The 20,696-nt window shown below is 38.8% G+C and overlaps 1 protein-coding gene across 3 annotated transcripts in view; it reads left to right on the plus strand.

Annotated features, from left to right (window-relative positions):
• SLC12A1 (solute carrier family 12 member 1) overlaps positions 1–16,942 on the plus strand; it is an 86,464-nt gene extending 69,522 nt beyond the window's left edge. For all 3 annotated transcript variants that reach the window (XM_034994855.1, XM_034994853.1, XM_034994854.1), the window contains exons 21-26: positions 2,347–2,478; positions 2,717–2,828; positions 4,832–4,918; positions 13,622–13,757; positions 15,608–15,675; positions 16,663–16,942. In XM_034994855.1, the coding sequence (XP_034850746.1) occupies positions 2,347–2,478; positions 2,717–2,828; positions 4,832–4,918; positions 13,622–13,757; positions 15,608–15,675; positions 16,663–16,798 (671 nt within the window). In that variant the 3' untranslated portion in view covers positions 16,799–16,942. The remainder of the gene's footprint in view (positions 1–2,346; positions 2,479–2,716; positions 2,829–4,831; positions 4,919–13,621; positions 13,758–15,607; positions 15,676–16,662) is intronic.
• Positions 16,943–20,696: the final 3,754 nt, after the last annotated feature.

Genomic DNA, 20,696 nt, shown 5'->3' on the forward strand with positions numbered 1-20,696 from the left:
ATCTATCTTAACACAAATCAGAATTCTGGACTTGGAACTTCACTGATACTAATTACCTGTAGATTTCAGCTGAGTGGTACATTTACCTCTGAACGTCCAGTATGCACCCCAGGCATGGAAGACTACAGAATGAGAGCTTTTTATAAAACTTATAAACAGGTGATTCAAACATCTGACTTTTTTTGAAAATTGAAAATCGCTTTCTTTCCCAAAACACTGCAGGTTTGAGTTTAATGAGGCCCACGGCGACCTCTGCTGGTAGAAAATTAGAATGTTAACGTACACAAATAATCCTACACTTAATGTAATCACTTGGTGTGAGCCCCAGAAAAGATCATTTCTCTGGGAGGGTTTTCGAGTCAAACAGCAAGATCCAAATTGAGACTTAGAAGGCTTCTGGTCCAGTTTGACAGGATCCAAACTTTCAAAGAGATCCTTCAATGAGGCCCTCTAACACCCTGGGGAAGGTTTGATTCTGTTTGCTTGTTTTCCTACTATAGCCCAAGGACAAAGTTTCCCCTGTAATACAATATTTTTATATATTTATATAGAATAACATGAAATGTAAACACTGCCCCCCTTCAAATACTAGAAGTACACTTGGGTTCCTGGAATATTCCATGGGCTATAGAAAAACCTACTAAGTATTGCCCACCTTAACATGACATTGTCTAGGAAAATGATGTGTTTGAATCTCAAGTTGGAGGTACATCAGGGCCTCCAGGGTGTAAATAGTAGAATAAGACCATCTGGATGCTAACTGTCTTCTTTCCTTTTCAATTATTTGGTTTATTCAGAGAAATGTGAACTATTCATTGAATCTGCTCTACCATTCAATCATTCAATGTTAGTTACAGTCTGGAAAAGCAATGGAAAATTCAGAAGTCATAGCCCAATACTGTTCTTTAGCTGATGGGGCAAGAGGGAAGCATCGATGTTCTTATTAATGAAAAGGGACTCATAATTTATTCTGGAATCCTGTTTCTGCATCACAAATCTTTTGGCAAAAACGTACTCTTCTGCAAGTCAACAGGTCTCATTGCTCAGAAAAGCAAAATAATGTTATGTTTTATTTCCAACATCTCAAATTTCAAACGCATCCCTAAAGGAGGCCCCTTCACCGCTCTGGGCTTTCATTGATTGACAACTCTTTGGAGTTCTAGATCAGGACAAACCCTACCTTCAGGCATGAATGCCTGAGTCCTCTGGATGCTTTGATTTGCATGTAAGTGGGGGCAGAGTTTGGTCCATTTTGTGAAGATATTTGCTTTCTCCCTCAGCAGTCCTAGGGAGAGAGAAGCCATGTAAGAGAATTGCTTCAGAACTGACAGGCCCTAAACGTGGAAACGGCAAGACAGAACAAAGCATCTTCAGAACCTCTCAGATCAGAGAGGAAGCTCTGAAGCAGCTGTTGTAAGCACTTTGCTAACACCATCTCTTTGAAACGAAGCAATGAAGTCACAACTTTAAAAGATGTGGAAATGAGAAATGATACCTATGGTGTAGCAACGAAAATCTCAACTGGCAAATAGAAGCCAGGGTCCTGCGCAAACACTGGCCTAGTTCCCTAGTATACTTTCGCTGGATCCTTGATTGGGTGGAAAGTGCATGTAAAAAAAAAAAAATAAGTACTTTCTATGCACCCTTATCTCTACCTCAAGTGAAGGAATTTTGTCTCTCCTTATTTCCTGGCTTTTCTGTCTCATTCAGAGATTCAGATAGCTCAGGGGTTTCCCTTCACAAGGCTCCTTGAAAACAGGAAAGCAAGCTAGGCTGACATTAGGACCAAAGGGTCATAGAGTCAAGATGCATTTGGTCCCTAGCCACCTTTATAATCCAGATATGCATGGAATTTACACCAATTGCACTCAAATCAATGCTCCAATGAAGAAACACTCCTGATCCTATTGCTTATCTCTAGAAAACCAATCACCACATTTTCTACTTCCAAGTAAATTTGAAAATAGGATTAAGTTGAGTTATAGTTGAAGTTTTTAAAAATAGGGGTATTTTGGCTATTGTAGCAGATCATTTAGCATCGTTACCTGCCTAAGTAATAATTCTGCCCTGAGATTACTAGAGACCTGAAAATAATCTACAGCTTTATAATGAAAACTGTGATCATGAAACCAATATGAAATTCTTTTGAACTATTAAAGGTGATCTAAATTACTGTGGGACTTGACCTTTATCTCCCTTTCCCCGAGCTCACTGTTTCCCTATAAGGATAAAAAAGCTTACAGATTCATGACCCTTCCTCTATTTTCCTGAATAGATTTATTGGCAAGTTATTTTGTTTCTTTCTTCAAAAGACAAATAGGTCTACTACTTTTTCTTTCATTACAGACAGCAGCATGAACACAATCCAGTCGATGCACGTGGGGGAGTTCAACCAGAAACTGGTAGAAGCCAGCACCCAATTTAAAAAGAAGCAAGGAAAAGGCACAATTGATGTGTGGTGGTTGTTTGATGATGGAGGTAAAAACAATTCCAGAATATACACTAGGGTGCAGAATTGCTATGTTGATCAATTTAACAAACTGCACGGGAAGGTATATGAAAATGGTATCACTTGAAGAATAATATTTCTGTGTTTTCCCAAGACTTTAAATTATTTAGGAGCAATGAGTATGAGAATGAATAAAGATTTAAAGCTATTCATTTCCTTTCAGCAAGATATATCCATTCTTTCTGTCATAATTTATTCTTTTTTCAGGGTTAACACTCCTTATCCCCTATATCTTGACTCTCAGAAAAAAGTGGAAAGACTGTAAATTAAGAATCTATGTTGGAGGAAAGATCAACCGCATTGAAGAAGAAAAAATAGCGTAAGTAATTCATCACTTCTGTGTTAGAGCACTTTCGACGTCTGTTGCTTTAATGCTTTAATTTTAAGAACTTTAAGTGTTTTTGAGACACAAGAGATTTAAAGACAAAACCACTGTGATGGGCCTCATGTTTACTTGGTTTTCTGGTCATTAAATTATCTGCGCACTTCTTGTAATCACTGTCTTCACGTCCCTTGATCCCCGGCCACAAATGCTTTCAAAAAGGAATTTGACACAGAAACCTCATCTCAAGTCTTGAATGGGACTCTCCTTATCTTGTGTAATGTTTGCTTTGATTTGACCAGTGAATGTATCCAAGAAAGGAAAAGCCCAAAGGAATTTGTATCCAGTAGCTTCTTTGGGGCGGGTCGAACCTGTTGATTCGTGATGGTCACTCCGGCATAGCACACTTAAAAAATAGAACTGAGAGACTGAACCTGGTCCTTGTCCCAGCCTCGCCCCCAACAAGCTTCGGGACTTCGCAATAGCCGTGGCAGCCCAGACCTGGGTTCCCAGTTTCTCATCTGTAGCTTGAAAGAGTTTAAATGGACGACTGTTGAAAACTCTTGTAATTAAAAAAATAAATCAGTCTCCAGAATGTAAATTTGCATCTTTGTAATTGATTTAGTCATGGAGAGCCTGATGTGTAGTTGTGGAAGCAGCAAGCATGTTAGGAATGCCATGCATTCAAAGGTCTCTGGTGGAAATCTGGAGAGCCACCTTTCGCAGCCTTGGGTCCCTCATGGCAGGCCTGAGTCCCAAGCTCTTCCAGAAATCAAAATAATGACAGGCTTTTATTCAGTAATTTTTCATATTTTTCCCCCTTCCTGGGAGAATTATACACACACACATATAAAATATATTATATATATTCATATATAATGTAAACTATATATATTATATGTGTGTGTGTGTGTATATATATATATATATATATTTTAATTCCGCTTAAAGAGAGTCATGTTATAATGGAAACTAACATGATGGCTATAACAATTTATATTTTCTTAAAGCCTCCAGTAACTTACTGGGGCAAGTGATGAAATTTAAAAATGGTTGGTGGAGGGCACCTGGGTGGCTCAGTCGTTAAGCGTCTGCCTTCGGCTCAGGTCATGGTCCCAGGGTCCTGGGATCGAGCCCCACATCGGGCTCCCTGCTCAGCGGGAAGCCTGCTTCTCCCTCTCCCACTCCCCCTGCTTGTGTTCCTGTTCTCGCTGTCTCTCTCTGTCATATAAATAAATAAAATCTTAAAAAAAAAAAAAAGATTTAAAAATGGTTGATGGATTAGATGATAGCATGGCATCAATGTTAAATTTCCTGATTTCAAAAAGTGTACTTTGTTTGTATAAGAGAATGTTCTTATTCTTAGGAAATACTGAAGTATTTATAGGTAAAGGGGCCTGATAGCGGCAGCTGGGCAACTGGGTAGGTGAGTAGGAAGCAAGAAAGAAAGAAGGAAGATGTAGATAGACAGATGCAGCCGTGTAGAAAGAGAAAAAGGTGTTACATCAAATGGAACAATGTATAAACAATTGGTTGAGTTTGGGATTTTTTGCACCGTCTTTGCAATTTTTCTGTAACTTGGAAATTGTATCAAAAATTTAGGTTGCCAGGGAAAGAACCTCCAATATATAATGATATATCATAAATATTAGTTTGTCAGTATGTTGTCAATAACTCTAAAAATGATCAGCAAGATAATAGTCAATAATATTAAAACTTGTTCTCGTTTTTCCCAAATGATAAGGAAGCACGTACAGTGCTCTGTTGTCTTACCTGAAATGTGAATGCAGAGTTGGGTTTGCTATTCCTAGGGTCTGCACCGACTTGAATTTGTCTTTGCCTTCAATGGAATGTGCTTGGGCCACCTTTAGTATACGGTGATGGAAATCAAACACTAAACACAGCCTTTATCTGAATATGAAGCTGAAATAAGATGTGAACTCTTTGCCTGAAAATAGTTACATATGCAGTGATGAAGTATTTCTCTCTTATATTTCCAGAATGGCTTCTCTTCTGAGCAAATTTAGGATAAAATTTGCAGATATCCATATCATTGGTGACATCAACATTAAGCCAAACAAAGAGAGGTATGAAGCATTTAACAAGATCCATGGTTTGCCCCTGGTACTCTCACATTTTCTTTTGTGCTGATTATTAAAGGGTAAAAATGTTATCTACCGACTGCAGTGACCTCCTAATAAGATATAATAAAAAGGGACTTCGAATAACCATGCAGAGCGCTCAAATAAATTATAATGGAGGGAAAAAGGTTTTATGGTAAAATTGAGCTTGAGAGGGAGAACTGTTAAAACACAGGTTAGTTAGCATTTTAGGATTGCCCTTCATGTTCTTGGTTTCTATGGCGGCAAGAGTAGCAGGAGACACAAGCTCAGATATTCTGGACTGGGCAGTCAGGGCAAGTTTTCATTATTTGAAGTTACTGGTGGGGTGGCTGGGCGGCGTGGTCATTTGAGCGTCCACTCTTGATTTCAGCTCAGGTCATGATCTCAGGGTCGTGAGATGGAGCCCCACCTCAGGCCCCGCGCTTGCTCAGCGGGGAGTCTGCTTGAGATTTTCTCTCTCCCCCCACCCCTCGGCCCTTCCCCTCCCTATAAAATAAATAAATAAATCTTTAAAAAAAATTTTTTTAAAGTTACTGGTGGTGTATCCTGGATGGGGAGCTCTGATAGAGAAGCTAGAAACCGCTTGAGTCTTCCTGGCCCAATGACAGAACCGACCCTCCATGGCCATTTTCACTTTCAGGCACTAAGGACCCAGCACTTAGAGCTATGGAATTTTGGGGGTCCTCTAAAACTCTCTGAAGCCTGGCAAGGAAGTGTATTGGCTCCGGAATTTTAAAATGCTGAAAATAATTGTTTAAACATCTTCAAATCATGACATCATTTTAACCCTCGTTAACTGTTAAATTTGTCAAGTCCATGAAACAGCTTGTAGGTTAGATCCTCACAGGAGTTCCCAGAAGTGCAAGAAGATGGACTGGAAATTATAGCTGATACTAAATAAACTACTTAGAGTGATAACTTACCAATTATAATATTTTTCAGTTGTTTACAGTCCAAAATCATATTTACTGCTGCATCTGGATGCGATTTAATACATGTGATTTGGTGTGGAGTGGGGCCTTCAAGGCTGAGAGTACAGAGGGACACAAGGATCTCAGTGTAGCTTGGGTTCTCCCTCTTCTGATGGACCTGTTCTCACTTCTGTTGACCGTCATTTCTCCTTCCTCCTGCAGCTCCTGATGGCTTGCAATTCCACACTCAAGTCTTAACTGTCCTTCCCTTCTTTTGATTCATTGCTATCCTATGTGAGCTTAATACCTAACAGAAAATCATCCAGATTTAAGACGCAATCTTATCAACTACACAACAACCTTGAACTTCATGTCATTTGAGGGATTCATGAGTCCTCCAAGGCTACGGGTCAGTCAAAATGGCTTTACAAAACATCCTAGTTGTGATAAGAAAGCTATAATCGACAGAGCTCACCTGGGTTATTACTGTTCCTCACATGGTATATACTAATGCCTTCTATTCCTATATTTCTACAGTTTTAAAAACTTAAGAAAAATTAAGAAGAGTTTATAATCCTCCTTGGTAAAAGTAATTAACATTCTGCCATTAACTGGGTTGTCATGTAGTAATATCTGGTAGCCTTCCACATTTCATTTGAAGAATTTTAATTCCTAAGACATTGCCTCTTTGGCTTTTGCAGTGATGTGATCAAACAGCCTCCTCTTATGTCTCTAACTGGTGGAAATGCATTCTATTTCATAACACAGCAGGTACAATGATTTCCTAGCACATGCCATGTCGCAACAGCCCAGAGCCTGCCAGAGCTCGGCAAGCATAGGGCCATTTACTGTTGTCTGGAGGGTAGTCATGGTGTCCCCTACTGACTTCAGGTTTTCTATTAGCCCTGGCTCGGTGCTGGGCACAGATTAGTCATGTACTTCTTGTAGCCAAATTCTTCTTGCTGTTGTTTGTCTTAACATCAGCTAAGGACTGTCTGTGCTTGCTGATTCATTTGTTCCTCTATCCTTTGCCTCTTTGCGGATCAATCTGGTTTTCTCTACCCAAGTTTCTTTCCCTTTCTTTCATGCTAGTCTCTGCTCAGCTGCCATGGTCCCCCCCTGCATACCTGTCCTATCTGTCCTATCACCAAGGATGTCCATGTACCTCTTCCACTAGTGCCTTCCATTGTCTGAGTGCCCATCGTGGGCTAGACACAATCTCTGTGACTAACCCTGAACTTTGTGCCATGTTTTTCTCTTTCCAGGCAGCCGACATTATGGAGAGGAGTAAAAAATGAAGGACCAGGCATTTTTGCTTTTGTCCTGGTATCTAAATTTGCTTTTAGACACCATTTTAATGTGCTGTTTCTTATATATCCCCATCATCCTGCAATGAAGAGATCTATTTCCCTTTCTCGGGAAAAAAAATGAATTAGATTTCACAATTTGGGGGATTTTTTTCTCTGATAGTTCAAGGTCTTGAGGAAGATGAAAAAACCAAAATCCATTTTAACTGGAATAAAAGAATCTTTGCAGCTAATGTACCCTGGTGTGAAGACAAAATACCACCAAGAAGAGAGGTGCTGGAAATGCCATTCTCCTCCCCTCAGCTCTCCACCGTAACTGATACCATACTGCTTTGTAGAACAGTCACGTATCTGGTGTTGGCAATGATGTTCAAATATATAAAGGCAACCCTATTTTAAAACAGAGAATGATCACTCAGTAAATCTCACAGAAGGCCATTGGTAGCACATCTGGTACCTTTGTGATAATTTTTTTATTAAGTTTTTTTATTTTAATTCCAGTATAGTTAACCATCTTATATTAGTTCAGGTGTACAATACAGTGATTCAACAATTCGATGCATTACTCAGTGCTCATCATGATAAGTGTACTCTTAATCTACTTCACCTCTTTCACCCATCCTCCCACCCACCTCCCCTCTGATAACCATCAGGTTGTTCTCTATAGTTAAGAATCTGTTTCTTAGTTCATTTCTCTCTCTCTCTCTCTTTTTCCTTTCTCCATTTGTTTTGTTTCTTAAATTCCACATAGGAGTGAAATCATACGGTATTTGTCTTTCTCTGACTGGTTTATTTCACATAGCATTACACTCTAGCTCCATCCATATTGCTGCAAATGACAAGATTTCATTCCTTTTTATGGCTGAGTAATATATTGTGTATATATATAATATATTACACGTCTGAATGATATATTGTGTGTGTATATATATACATATTATATATTTTATATACATACAAATATACATATTTATATATATGGATAAAGAAGATATGGTACATATATGTACCACATATACATATGTACAGATATGTACATATCTTTATCTTCTTTATCCATTCATCAGTCAATGGACACTTGGGCTATTTCCATACTTTGGCTATTGTAAATACTGCTGCAATAAACATAGGGATGCATATATCCTTTCAAGTTAGTGTTTTTGTATTCTCTGGGTAAATACCCAGTAGTGCATTTACTACATCATAGGGTAGTTCTATTTTAAATTTTTTGAGGAACCTCCATACTATTTTCCAGAGTAGCAGCACCAGTTTGCATTCCCACCAACAGTTCACAATGGTTCCTTTTTCTCCACATCCTCACCACACTTGCTGTTTCTTGTGTTTTTGACTTTAGCCACTCCAACAGGTGTGAGGTGGTATCTCATTGTAGTTTTGATTTGCATTTCCCTGATGATGAGTGATATTGAGCATCTTTTCATGTGTCTGTTGTCCATCTGTATGTCTTCTTTGGAGAAATGTCCGTTCATGTCTTCTGCCCATTTTTTAATTGGATAATTTATTTTTTGGGTGTTGAGTTGTGTAAGTTCTTTATATATTTTTCAGTACTAACCCTTTATCAGATATGTCATTTGCAAATATCTTTTTCCCTTCAGTATTGCCTTTTAGTTTTGTTGATTATTTCCTTCACTGTGCACAAGCTTTTTATTTTGATGTAGTACCAATATTTTATTTTTGCTTTTATGTCCCCTGCCTTAAGAGACATATCTAGAAAAATGTTTCTATGGCCGATGTCAGAGAAATTACTGCCTGTGCTCTCTTCTAGGATTTTTATGGTTTCAGATCTCACATTACATCTTTAATCCATTTTGAGTTTATTTTTTGTGTATTGTATAGGAAAGTGGTCCTGCTTTATTCTTTTGCATATAGCTGCCCAGTTTTCCCAACACCATTTGTTGAAGAGACTGTCTTTTTCTCACTGCATATTCTTGCCCCCTTTGTTGAAGATTAATTGACCATATAATCACAAGTTTGTTTCTGGGCTTTCTATCCTGTTCCATTGATCTGTGTCTATTTTTGTGCCAGGACCATACTGTTTTGATTACTACAGCTTTGTAGTATAACTTGAAATCTAGACTTGTGATATCTCTAGCTTTGTTTTTTCTTTTTCAAGATTGTTTGGGCTATTTGGAGTTTTTCATGGTTCTATACAAATTTTAGGATTATTTGTTTTAGTACTGTGAAAAATGCTATTGGTATTTTTGTAGGGATTGCATTAAATCTGTAGAATGCTCTAAGTAGTATAGACATTTTAACAATATTTGATCCAATTTATGAGCATGAAATATCTTTCCATTTGTTTGTGTCATCTTCAATTTCTTTCATTAATGTTTTATACTTTTCAGTATAGGTGTTTCACTTCCTTGATTAAGTTTATTCCTAGATATTTTATTATTTTGGGTGCAATTGTAAAAGGGATTGCTTTCTTAATTTCTCTTTCTGTTGCTTCCCAATTAGGATATAGAAATATATACTATATTATGTAGAAATATATATTATATAGTAATATATAGGATATATAGCATATTATATATAGTATATAGTATATAGTAATATAGTAATATATAGTATATAGTAATATATAGTATATAGAAATATATACTATATTAGTATATAGTGTATAGAAATGCAATGGATTTCTGTATAATTGATTTTGTATCCTGTGACCTTACTGAATTCATTTATTGGTTCTAGTAGTTTTGGGTGGGATTTTTAGGGTTTTTGATATGTAATACCATGTCAGCTGCACGTAGTGAAAGTTTACCTCTTCCTTACCAATTTGAGTGTTTCTTTTTCTTATTTGATTGCTATGGCTAGCACTTCCAGTACTATGTTGAATAAAAGTGGTGAGAGTGGACATTCTTGTGTTATTCCTGATCTTAGGGGGAAAGCTATTAGTTTTTCACAATTGATTATGATGAGTTGTGGGTTTTTCATATATGGCCTTTATTATATTAAGGTATGTTCCCTCTAAACCTACTTTGTTGAGGCCTTTGTGATAATTTTTAAAAGGCAGTTCCTCTGAGTTCAATTTGAGTAAGAAGACTCTTCCTCTGGGCTGATGCAGGCCCTGTCCTAGGGCCCAGTGCTTAGAGCGCCAATTCAATTTCAGCTCTTCTTGGTCAGGCAGCCCCTACCTACCATTAACAATTATCTCCTCATCACTGTTTTTTCTTGGTCCTCAGGTGACACACAATGTCAAAAATAGTTTGTCAATTATTTCCATGTTGGAGGCTAATGTTAAATGTACCTAAATTGCCTCTAATAAATCTTTCAACTACCCATAAAACATCAGTAAGTGTTGATGGAGATATTTTACCAAAGAAACATCATAATTATGGCTGGGCAAGGGTGAAAGGGAATACAAAAGCAAAGATAATGAGAAAATGATTGAGCTTGGAGAAACTGAAAATCTCTTGTGATTAAATTTCATTTTCTATTGAATATACTGAATTAAAAGTCATAGGCCAAAAAGACAACAATCTTTATCCAGAAATTAAAGAGAAAGTAGAAGCAATTACCTGGATAATTTAAAGATACTAGAGTGGTGGGATGCCTGCATGGTCCAATCCATTAAGCAGCTGACTCTTGGTTTCAGCTCAGGTCATAATCTCAGGGTCATGAGATCCAGTCCTGTGTGGGGCTCCATGCTCAGCAAAGAGTCTGCTTGTCCCTCTCCCTCCCCCCTTCCCCTCTCCCTGCATTCTCTTTCTCTCAAATAAATAAATAAATAAATAAAATCTGTTTAAAAAAGATACTAGAGTGGTCACAAAACAACTAGTATATTAATTTGAGAAAGGAAATCTTATATGAACTTAGGGGAAAATTTTTTTACAATTAAAAAATTTTTAAATTTCGTTATCATGAAGAATAAGGATGGGAAAGGCAAGGCAGGTGTAACTTAATTTTTAAATTGAATTAGTTGTCATTTATATTCAAAGCATGGCCTATTTGGCCTAATCTAGAGCCTATTAGCCTCTTCTAGAATCAACTACTTGGCCTATTCTAGAGTCCACTTGGCCCATTCTAGAGTCAATTAAAAAACATTTATGTGAAAAATCAGATTTAATGAGAATCAGGATAGGAATCTTGAGCCACCTTTGCATCACCTAGCTAGGAGAATGGAAAATGGCCAGTTCAGGGATGAACCTTAGGATGAAGTCAAAGATGAACATAGACAAGGAACAGTAAGAGTTGAGAGAAAATAAATGGGCAAATACATCCCCATTATAACCTATTATGTCACTTAGCATGTTTCAGTGCAAGGAAAAGAAAACTTATGACTTAAATAATGAAATTATTGGCAAACATAACTGAAAAATCCAATTATGTTTTGGCTTTCAGGCAAAGCTTGATCTAGAAGGTTAATTTTATATGTAATCAAAGACTAATTCTCTTCCATTACCTCTGCTCTACCTTGGTCCATTATGAAATCATCAATCAAAGTTGATTTAGCTCATAAAAACAAGATGACAGCAACCAGAACTACATACTTGCTCATTTATGTTCAGTGGGAGAGAAAGTTTGTCTCTTCTCCAGTCATTGAACTCAGTTCACGGGCTCCATTCAAGGTGGACCAACCTAAGCAACTAAGTCACTTACTTGGTCAGTGGAATGCTAGGTGCCTCTTGATCAAGCTTGCCTGGGCTCTGTGGCTACCCTGGCCAACCACTCTGGCAGACAGAATAGAATTGTGCTGATTAGCTGATGCTGGGGATGGAGTCACTCCCACCCAAACTACAATGGATGCTGGGGAAACAACGAGCAACCTCCACTCCACTTCCATTTCTTAGGAAACTATTTTTGAACTGGTCTTTCTAATAAGCACCTGGGCTGAGATGCAGAAACTTTTATCCTGATCAAAATAAGTATATGGAGAGCTTAAACAGAGAGCCTCTCAATTGTTCATCTCAGTCCCATGGCTGTTCAGTAAAATGAGTGCCTTGGTTTTACAGGGTGCTGTACACTTTTCAGAGCACTGTCACCCAAATCACCATCCAACCATCACACCAATCTTCAGGCCAGCTCTGAGCAGCCACCATTACCTCCTTTTATAGGCAAGGTTATCCAGGTCCAGGAGGACAATGGAAGAGCCAGCATGAGAACCAAGGCTCTTCTCTCCTAGACTGGTACCTTTCCAGTGCACAGATTAGGGCCAAAGGTCTCTGAAGGCATGGCACAGTTAGGAGGAAGAGCAAATAAAAGTATTATGTAGTGGAAAGAATAATAGGGCATATCAGCGGTTCCCCGTTGTTGTCCACCATTCTAAATAAATCAAAGTGTCAGAAATCTACAACATTAAGTACCTCTTCAATCCCTTAACAAAGGCACTGGTAGGTGCTCCTTTATAATCTCTGCACTTTGATCTGCAGATCCTAAATCAGGGCAACCGATGAGATCATTGACCTCATGCCATCATATTTTAATTCCTTAACCTCACAGTGCATTGATTCTAGTTACTCTTCATCTCAAAGTTACTAAATTATAAGTAGGCCACATTATATAAAACCGAAAGACACTGTTTATATTTGGCATCATCTTCTAGTAACACACTGAAGACAACCACTCTCATAAACTGTAAGCTTTGTTCTGTACTACTGTTTAAAAAAAATCTTTAAGGTTCTTATGAAAGACAAAATGAGATTTTTTAGCACTTTTTAAAATGTTCCACAGCTGTGAGATACTGCTGCTAGTTTTCTACTCAATGACTTCTTCTTAATTGCTCTAAAGTGGCTTCAGATTTGTAGACATTAAAATATTATTGATTTTTATTCTTTCCTCTAACATGCACCTGAAAAATAGTCATTTAAAAATCTCAGACAGCAACAGTAGTCATCAGAAGGACAAAGGCTGCATTATTTGCAGCAAACATCCAAATTCCTCTATAACCATTGAATTTGCTATTCTTCTAGCTGCCCACCGATGCCCCTGCCAGCAGGGGGAGGGTCGCGTGGACTAAAGGAGAGGGCAGGCCTAGCCAACTCCCATCCCAAGCAACCTAGTTCATCTCCCACAGTAATTCATGAATGTCTCCTAGACAGTCTGTACAATAAGCAGATGGAAACTCATTTAAGCAGACGGAAACTTATTTATGGGCTAAAGTGTCTACATTACAATGGTGTCTTAGACTACACCATGTAGGAAATGTATTTGCAGAATAATTATTATCTGTGTGTTGGTGCGTTTATATTGAGGATCTAAAATACAGTAGGCTAACAAGGCTTCAACATATTAAGGCCTTTCCTTGGGTAGGGAGGCAGTACCATATCCATGGCTTTACTCGCAGTAAGTCCCCTGCAAAGATAATTCTTAAAAGATTTGCATGACATTCAGCTCTGATTCTGTAGCCAGCAGAGCCAGTCATACCTGGAGTATCTGAAATAATGAGTTAGTTTCCCACTGTGAGCCCTCCTTTATAATTCCAATTTCAGCTGGAAAGTCTTTGAAGAGATGATTGAACCATATCGTCTCCATGAAAGCTGCAAAGATTTAACAACTGCTGAGAAATTAAAGAGAGAAACCCCATGGAAAATTACAGATGCAGAACTGGAAGCAGTCAAGGAAAAGGTGAGGACTTGTCTTCCTTAATTTTTACTTTACTGTCTAGCTGAAAAAGAAAACAGTGGTTGATTCAAAGATCAAGAAGTAACATATCAGTTATAGAATTTCATTATTCAAGATCTAGGGTTTCTGCATTTTTCAAGTGCTTTACAATCATATTACTGGATATGAGGATTTAGAAACTGGTTTTCATTTCTTAATATAAAATCAATTCTTTTTTTAAAAGATAAAAAAAAACCCAGATTATTGATATATATTGTGAAGTCTCCTTTCAAATTTAATTTTGTAGAACAGAAGACGGAATCCATGGGTCTAAAATAATTTAAGTCAAGTCAATATGTGTGCAAAGTAGATAAAGGTAATTGACTCAATTTAACATAGTAACAAAGAATTTTAACCTGATGAAGTTATGAAAACTAACAAAGCGATCTGAGAAAATATGTAATTGGAACAGTGATTATGAAAGTTGGATCAGGCACATGTTGTAGGGGGGATATAATAAATAAATAAACAAACTACATTAAGAGCTGAACTTGAAACAATTTAAACAAGAGATACTAAAGCTTTTCGAATTTACTGGAGAAAATACTGAGCTAAGATTTATAAACTGTGTATAATAAACTGCCCAGTTCTTTGCTTGCTTGTTTGTTTTTTGCGGGGGTTGGGAGGATTTTTCTTTTTCTTTTTTCTTTTTCTTTTTTTTTTAGTTTCACTTTTTTTTTTAAGAGAGGGAAAGAGAGCCGGTGGAGGGGCAGAGGGAGGAGAGAATCTTTTTTTTATGTTATGTTAATCACTATACATTACATCATTAGTTTTTGATGTAGTGTTCCATGATTCATTGTTTGCCTATAACACCTGGTGCTCCATGCAGAACGTGCCCTCTTTAATACCCATCACCAGGCTAACCCATCCTCCTACCCTCCTCCCCTCTAGAACCCTCAGTTTGTTTCTCAGAGTCCATAGTCAGAGAGAGAGAATCTTAAGCAGGCTCCATGCTCAGCACAGAGCCCTGAGATCATGACCTAAGCCGAAATCAAGAGTCACTTAACCAACGGAGCCACCCGGGCGCCCCTAATTTCACATTTTAATTTAAATTCCAGTTAGTTAACAAAAAGTATGATATCAGTTTCAGGTGTAGAATTTAGTGATTCATCACTTCCATACAACACTCAGTGCTCATCACAAGTGCCCTCCTTAGAGCCCATCACACACTTGGCCCATCCCCCACCCACCTCCCTCCAGCAACTCTCAGTTTATTCTCTATAGTTAAGAGTCCGCGTTTTAGTTTGCCCCCTCTCTCTCTCTCTCTTTTTTTTAATAAACTGCTCACTTCTAACAAAGATTTTTTGCATAATTGAGCAAATCATACATCTAAGCCTTGGTTTCTGAACCAATGAAATACAGTAATAAGTATTATTGCTGCAAAATCGTAAATGTAGTTCTTTTTCCAAGTGAGTCTTGGCTGACTTTTATTCAAAGAGCCTAAACAATGTAGACTAGGATATAATTTATGTTCTTAAGATATCAAATTGGTTATCAGGATTAGTTCTTCTACCTCAAACCTGTTTCCAGAACTGACCGTTCTCACCTTCCCTTTACTATTATCCATGTTTCCTGCTCACTTGTTTTTCCCTTAGAATTTAATAAGCCACTCTAGCACAACAACCACCTGGTCTTATTCTTTATATTTCTAGAATTTCTCGTGAGTTTTTAACAATTTCCACACCTGAAGGAAATAATTGTAATTTTTTTTAAGTGAGGTTTTTCTACTTCTCCATAATTTGAGGTAAGGAGATAGATTCTCATTCGTAATTCTGGTAGAACTGCCCTCAACAAAATCTGAATGTTGTCCACAGAGTTACCGCCAAGTTCGACTGAATGAACTCTTACAGGAGCACTCGAGAGCTGCTAACCTCATTGTCCTGTAAGTATCCCTGCAGACTTTTAAGGATGTTACAGAGGAATCTTAGGTAAATGGATTAATCTACTTAAAAAGTCATGACTATTCATGTGAAAGTTTAAAAAAATTGGAACATGTAGGATTTTAGACAGTGGAGGAAAATAAATGCCACCCTGGGACCCTGCCACTTGGACTTTCTGTCTGGCCTGCCCCACCCGTAGAACCTTGGCTCCCCCTTCAGACCATGTTCCAGGAACCTGACCCTGGAACCCCCTGCCTAACAAGCCTCAAATCAGCCACTGAGGCTCATGGGCTCCTTCCCTGCATAGTGCTCCTGAGGGAGAGAGTCCACAGCTTGTTCAGGACGCTCCTCGCTATGTTGAAAGAGGCTAAGGTAGGAGAAAAAGGGAGGGGATTCTTCCATTTCTACTCTTGCCCTTCACCCCACAAATGTTAGAGGTGTACATGTTGGAAATAGGAATGTTCACTTAAGGATTGATAGCTAAACATGAAAAACAACTATTTCACATTTATACCTCATGACCTGATTCCTATATATGAAGAGTAATAAGTCTTCAAGGTCTACACTGGAGGATTACCTACCTGAGACCTAGAACAGTCTCCTGAATTGGGTAGGAGTTTTCACCTAGCTGTTTTCTGAGGTTTCTGCCAAATATAAGAGCTTTAAACTATAGGGAAAATCATTAACATCAAAAAAGGAGAAGATATATTGGTTGATCAAATTTTCTATTTAAAGAGGAGTGAAAATTTATAGTTCTTTTTTGTTGCTGCTCTACAATGCCTAAGCCTGTTTTTCTGGTTTACAGATAATTTGTCTTATCTGAGAAATACATCAGTTTAATATCTATATTCAAAATAATTTCAGTGCTTTCATGTTTGGGGGAGGGTTATAAAAGTTTCAGGCCACTGGTTATTAAATAGCTCAGATGACTAGTGATGGTACTGTCTGTAGTAATTGTCACTTCTAAAATTTTTCTTCCATACTGTCAGGAGCCTCCCAGTGGCAAGGAAAGGATCTATATCAGATTGGTTGTACATGGCTTGGTTGGAAATCCTCACGAAGAACCTCCCTCCTGTTTTACTAGTTAGAGGAAACCACAAAAATGTCCTGACGTTTTACTCTTAATACATGAAATACATACTCTTAACACACCTTAACTTAATGTATGAATAATTAAGAAACATGTCCTAGTGCTTTATGTTGTAAATCTGATCTATGGATATGCAAACCTCTGAGACAATCATACAGGATTCCATATAAACTATGTCATTTTTTTTTTAATTAGTTTTGGGGGCTATTTTTTTTTTCTATCAGCTTAAGACAATACCACCCCTAGAAAAACATCTTTCTCGTTGCTGTTGTTGTGATAGACAAGGAAATTAAGGAAACCATGCTGGCTTATGCTCCTGAAAACCATGAACTTGATTATAAACTTCTCCAGGCAAACCTAATCTTGTGTTCGCTGCTAGGCTGCGGAAGAGGCCTCAGCCCCACAGCAGGTCCTCATTAAATGCTTATTGACAGGCTAGTAGAGAACGATGGGTGGTTATCAAAGGAAAAGACCGGCTGGGCAGGAACCGCGTTTATATTTGGCCCTCTGAGAGGCTTATACCTACAAAGAAGATTTGAAAATCAATAACTGAAAACTTTAAGAAGTACTTGAGTCTACAAAATGTTTAAAGCAGTTACCTAAATAAGGTTATTTAATGTAACGCAGCATATATACTTAGGGTGGTCTGAGCAATCGTTGATAACACACAGCTTCAATTTGTTGCTGACTGTAGAGTATGTCAGCTGGATTAGAAGGCGACAATATTCCAATTAGACGAACGCGATTCCATTTTTAATATATAAACTTTGTTTTGCCTGCTGAATATTTTGAAATCTCCATAGGATGACTTTGCATATTTGTTTCTAATAAAGTGGTTAGCACAGATGAGATCTTCATAGATGTCTAATTGAAAACCAAATGCCACAAATTTTTAAGCCATTATAAAGAAATATATCCTGAATCATATACTTAGTTACTCTATATACTGATTGTATGGATTGAAAGGAATAATTAAAATGTGAAGTGGAGAAACTGACAAAATTACAAAATTGTGTGTTGTATACAACGTACAAGTATTGATTTTTTCATTTTTATTAATATTCCTATAGTACTTAATCACATTGAAAAACCAACAAATTTCTTTTGATGAATGACTTGATTTTTTTTTTCTTAACATGTTTTGACTGTTTATTCTAACTGATAAAATACAAGGTAAACAATGAACCTGAAATAAAAACACTGAAATTTGTTTGCTTCGGCCCAGGTCATGTTTTTACTTTTAAGTTACTAAGATCACCGTGCAATGGCATATCAGATGTGAGCTTAAAAATTCAATCAGTTGTCTCGTCTGACGCTTGTCTAAAACTGGGAATCAAGATTCAGAATTCCAAGCCCAGAGGATGACGGGGAAGGAAAGGGAAACGGTCAGCAAACCTTAAGCAGCAGGCTAGCTACTCTCCAAATCCGGAGCCATGTGCCTCATTGAGCCCCTGATTTAAACCATCTCTCTTGAGCCCTATATACCTGAAATCCGAAGACTAGATGAGGCGTGGTCCCAGTGACCAGGGGAAGGGACATCCAGCTTCATCTAGACCTGACAATTCTCGGAAACACTTCAGAGGGTCTCCGGGAAAGGTGAGAAGTCATAGGACTTCTGTAATAGGAAAGTCTGGCTCTTGTATCCTGGAAAGGCGGTCGCACACTGGGTTCCCTGGGAGACAGACTCTGAAAGAGCATTTAACATGAAGCAGGTTTACTAAGGAGTGCCTCTGGGATCAACACCTGTGGAGGGGAGGGAGATGAAGGAAGCAGGAAGGGAAAAAGAAAAGGTACGCTGTGATGTGGGCCCAAGGACAGCCTCTGCTGACCCCACAGGGAGCTCTGGAGACAGAAAGTTCCTTCAGAGTAGTCCCAAGCCGGGCTGAGACTCCCGCATCGATCCCTCACTAGATGTGTACTGCCCAGGAAGGTATGTGCCCTGGAGTGAGGCAGTTCTCTGCAGCTGAGGCATCCCCGAGCGGCCTGAGAGCTGAAGTCCATCTGCTGATTGCACTCCCGGCTGCTGGGACAATGAGTCCTTCGTTAAACAGGGTCTGGTGCGTGCGACATCACCATGCCCGCCACAGAGGTCATATAAAGTAGTGGTCTAAAACAAAACAAGACAAAACACACAAAAAAACAAAAAACTTGGACTGGCCTGAGTTCAAATTTTAGTCTCACCCTTTATTAGTGGTTTGACCTTAAACTAGTCACTTAATTTCCTGAGGACTAATGGCAAGAGAGTGACTGAAGTGATGTATGTCCCTGGGTTCCGGGTTAACCAATTCTAGAAATCTTTATTTGGGAGTTTAAACATAACATAAAATTAAAAAAAAAAAAAAGATTGTAGATTCTTGGGACTCATAGGCCTGCTAAATTAGAATCTGGGAGAGAGACCAGTGACCTTCAGGACTTTGGAAGCAGCTCCAGGCAGTCCCTGCTATTCCTCTGACCTGACTGCCACCACAGGCTGATGTCCCTCAAATTTGTATTTCTCACCCACATCTCCCCAAAGTCCCAGAGCCAAATAGTCAATTACTAATGTTCACAGTGTTTCTCTTTGTAAGTCCTACTGATGCAGGAAGACCAGACTTCTGTCCAAAAAGAAAACAAACAAACAAACACCCAAAACACACAACTAGAGCAAAGTCTTGCTCCATTGTCTCTCACTCAGATCCCCCCTGAAATGACCAAAGAAACAAAAAGTAGGAAAGATCTGCATCACAGTAGGAAACTAAGGAAGGATGCCATCCATACGTTAACACTTTTAAAAAAACAGTCAAGCTATAGTTTACCTGGGACCAGATTAAAGGAAGCTATCAAAGGTCAGCTTGCAACCAATACTCCAGAGGAAAAAAAATCACCAGGAGACCCTGAAAGATTTCCACTAACCCCCTCCCACAGTTTGCATCTGGAGATGAGAAGCTGGAGGTAGGACAGAGAACAGCACCACGAGGGATCGGTTTTGCTGGATGCAGAGAGTATTCAGAAAAGACTACTCAGAGAGGCCTCCCCATGCACTTGAAGCAGACATGGCTGTTGCCATGGGGCATCTCATGAATGCCCTTGAAAGCTACCAGAAAGATACGCTCTTGCCACAGAGGCTGAGCCAAAGAGGAAAATCAACTCTCAGTCCACAGCTTTTCCTAATGCAAAGAAGTAAATTCACAGAGATGGACAATCCTGGCCCTTGGTCTCTGTTTTCAGTCTGCTGGGTTACTAACCCGACAACTGTGTGGTGCTATCGAGTAGGCCTCTGGCTCAGATGCGATAAGAAGGTTGTCACCATAACCAAGTAGTGTGGTAGAGGTCCCTGTGTCCAGCACAAGTCCAGCCACGTCTGCTTGTCATCAGTATGGTTTGAAAGATCCAGTGCCCCCTGGCATCCTTGCTGACTGGATATTGCTGCCCGGGTCACCTAGATATGTATTTCAAATGCTTTCCTCTGCAGAGATTTAGGGACACGCTGACATAAGGATGAGATCTGTCTGGGCTCCACAGGAGGAGAAGAGGAGAATTTTCTCTTTGGGTGTGACTCACTTTAGTGCTACTCTGTCCCAACTGCTGACAGATCATGATACCCCCATCAGTTGCAGTAACAGCCCAGAAGTCAGCCCCTTGCTCCTGCCCCAGCATGTGACCCAGGGGCTTTTGAAGAGCCCCCAGCTCTCCCACACCCTGGCAGCCCTGGTCACCAGGTGCAACCTCCTCTCCACAGTGAGGCAGAGTGAGGCGTGGCCAATCTTACCTCTTTTAGGATTTCTGATGTTGAAACAATGATCTCAGCCTTCCTTTTTCGTGCAGAAAAAAGGGTTTTCAAAAAACATGTAAGATTTCTTCTCATCTATGACACCATCCTAAACACACCATTATTTTAGGTCCCACTAAAGAAGAAAAATCTCTGCCATTTAAACTATGACGTGGTATTCGATC

Source organism: Mirounga leonina, unplaced genomic scaffold (assembly GCF_011800145.1).
Source record: "Mirounga leonina isolate KUSES-001 unplaced genomic scaffold, KU_Mleo_1.0 Mir_91, whole genome shotgun sequence".
NCBI classification, from domain to species: domain Eukaryota; kingdom Metazoa; phylum Chordata; class Mammalia; order Carnivora; family Phocidae; genus Mirounga; species Mirounga leonina.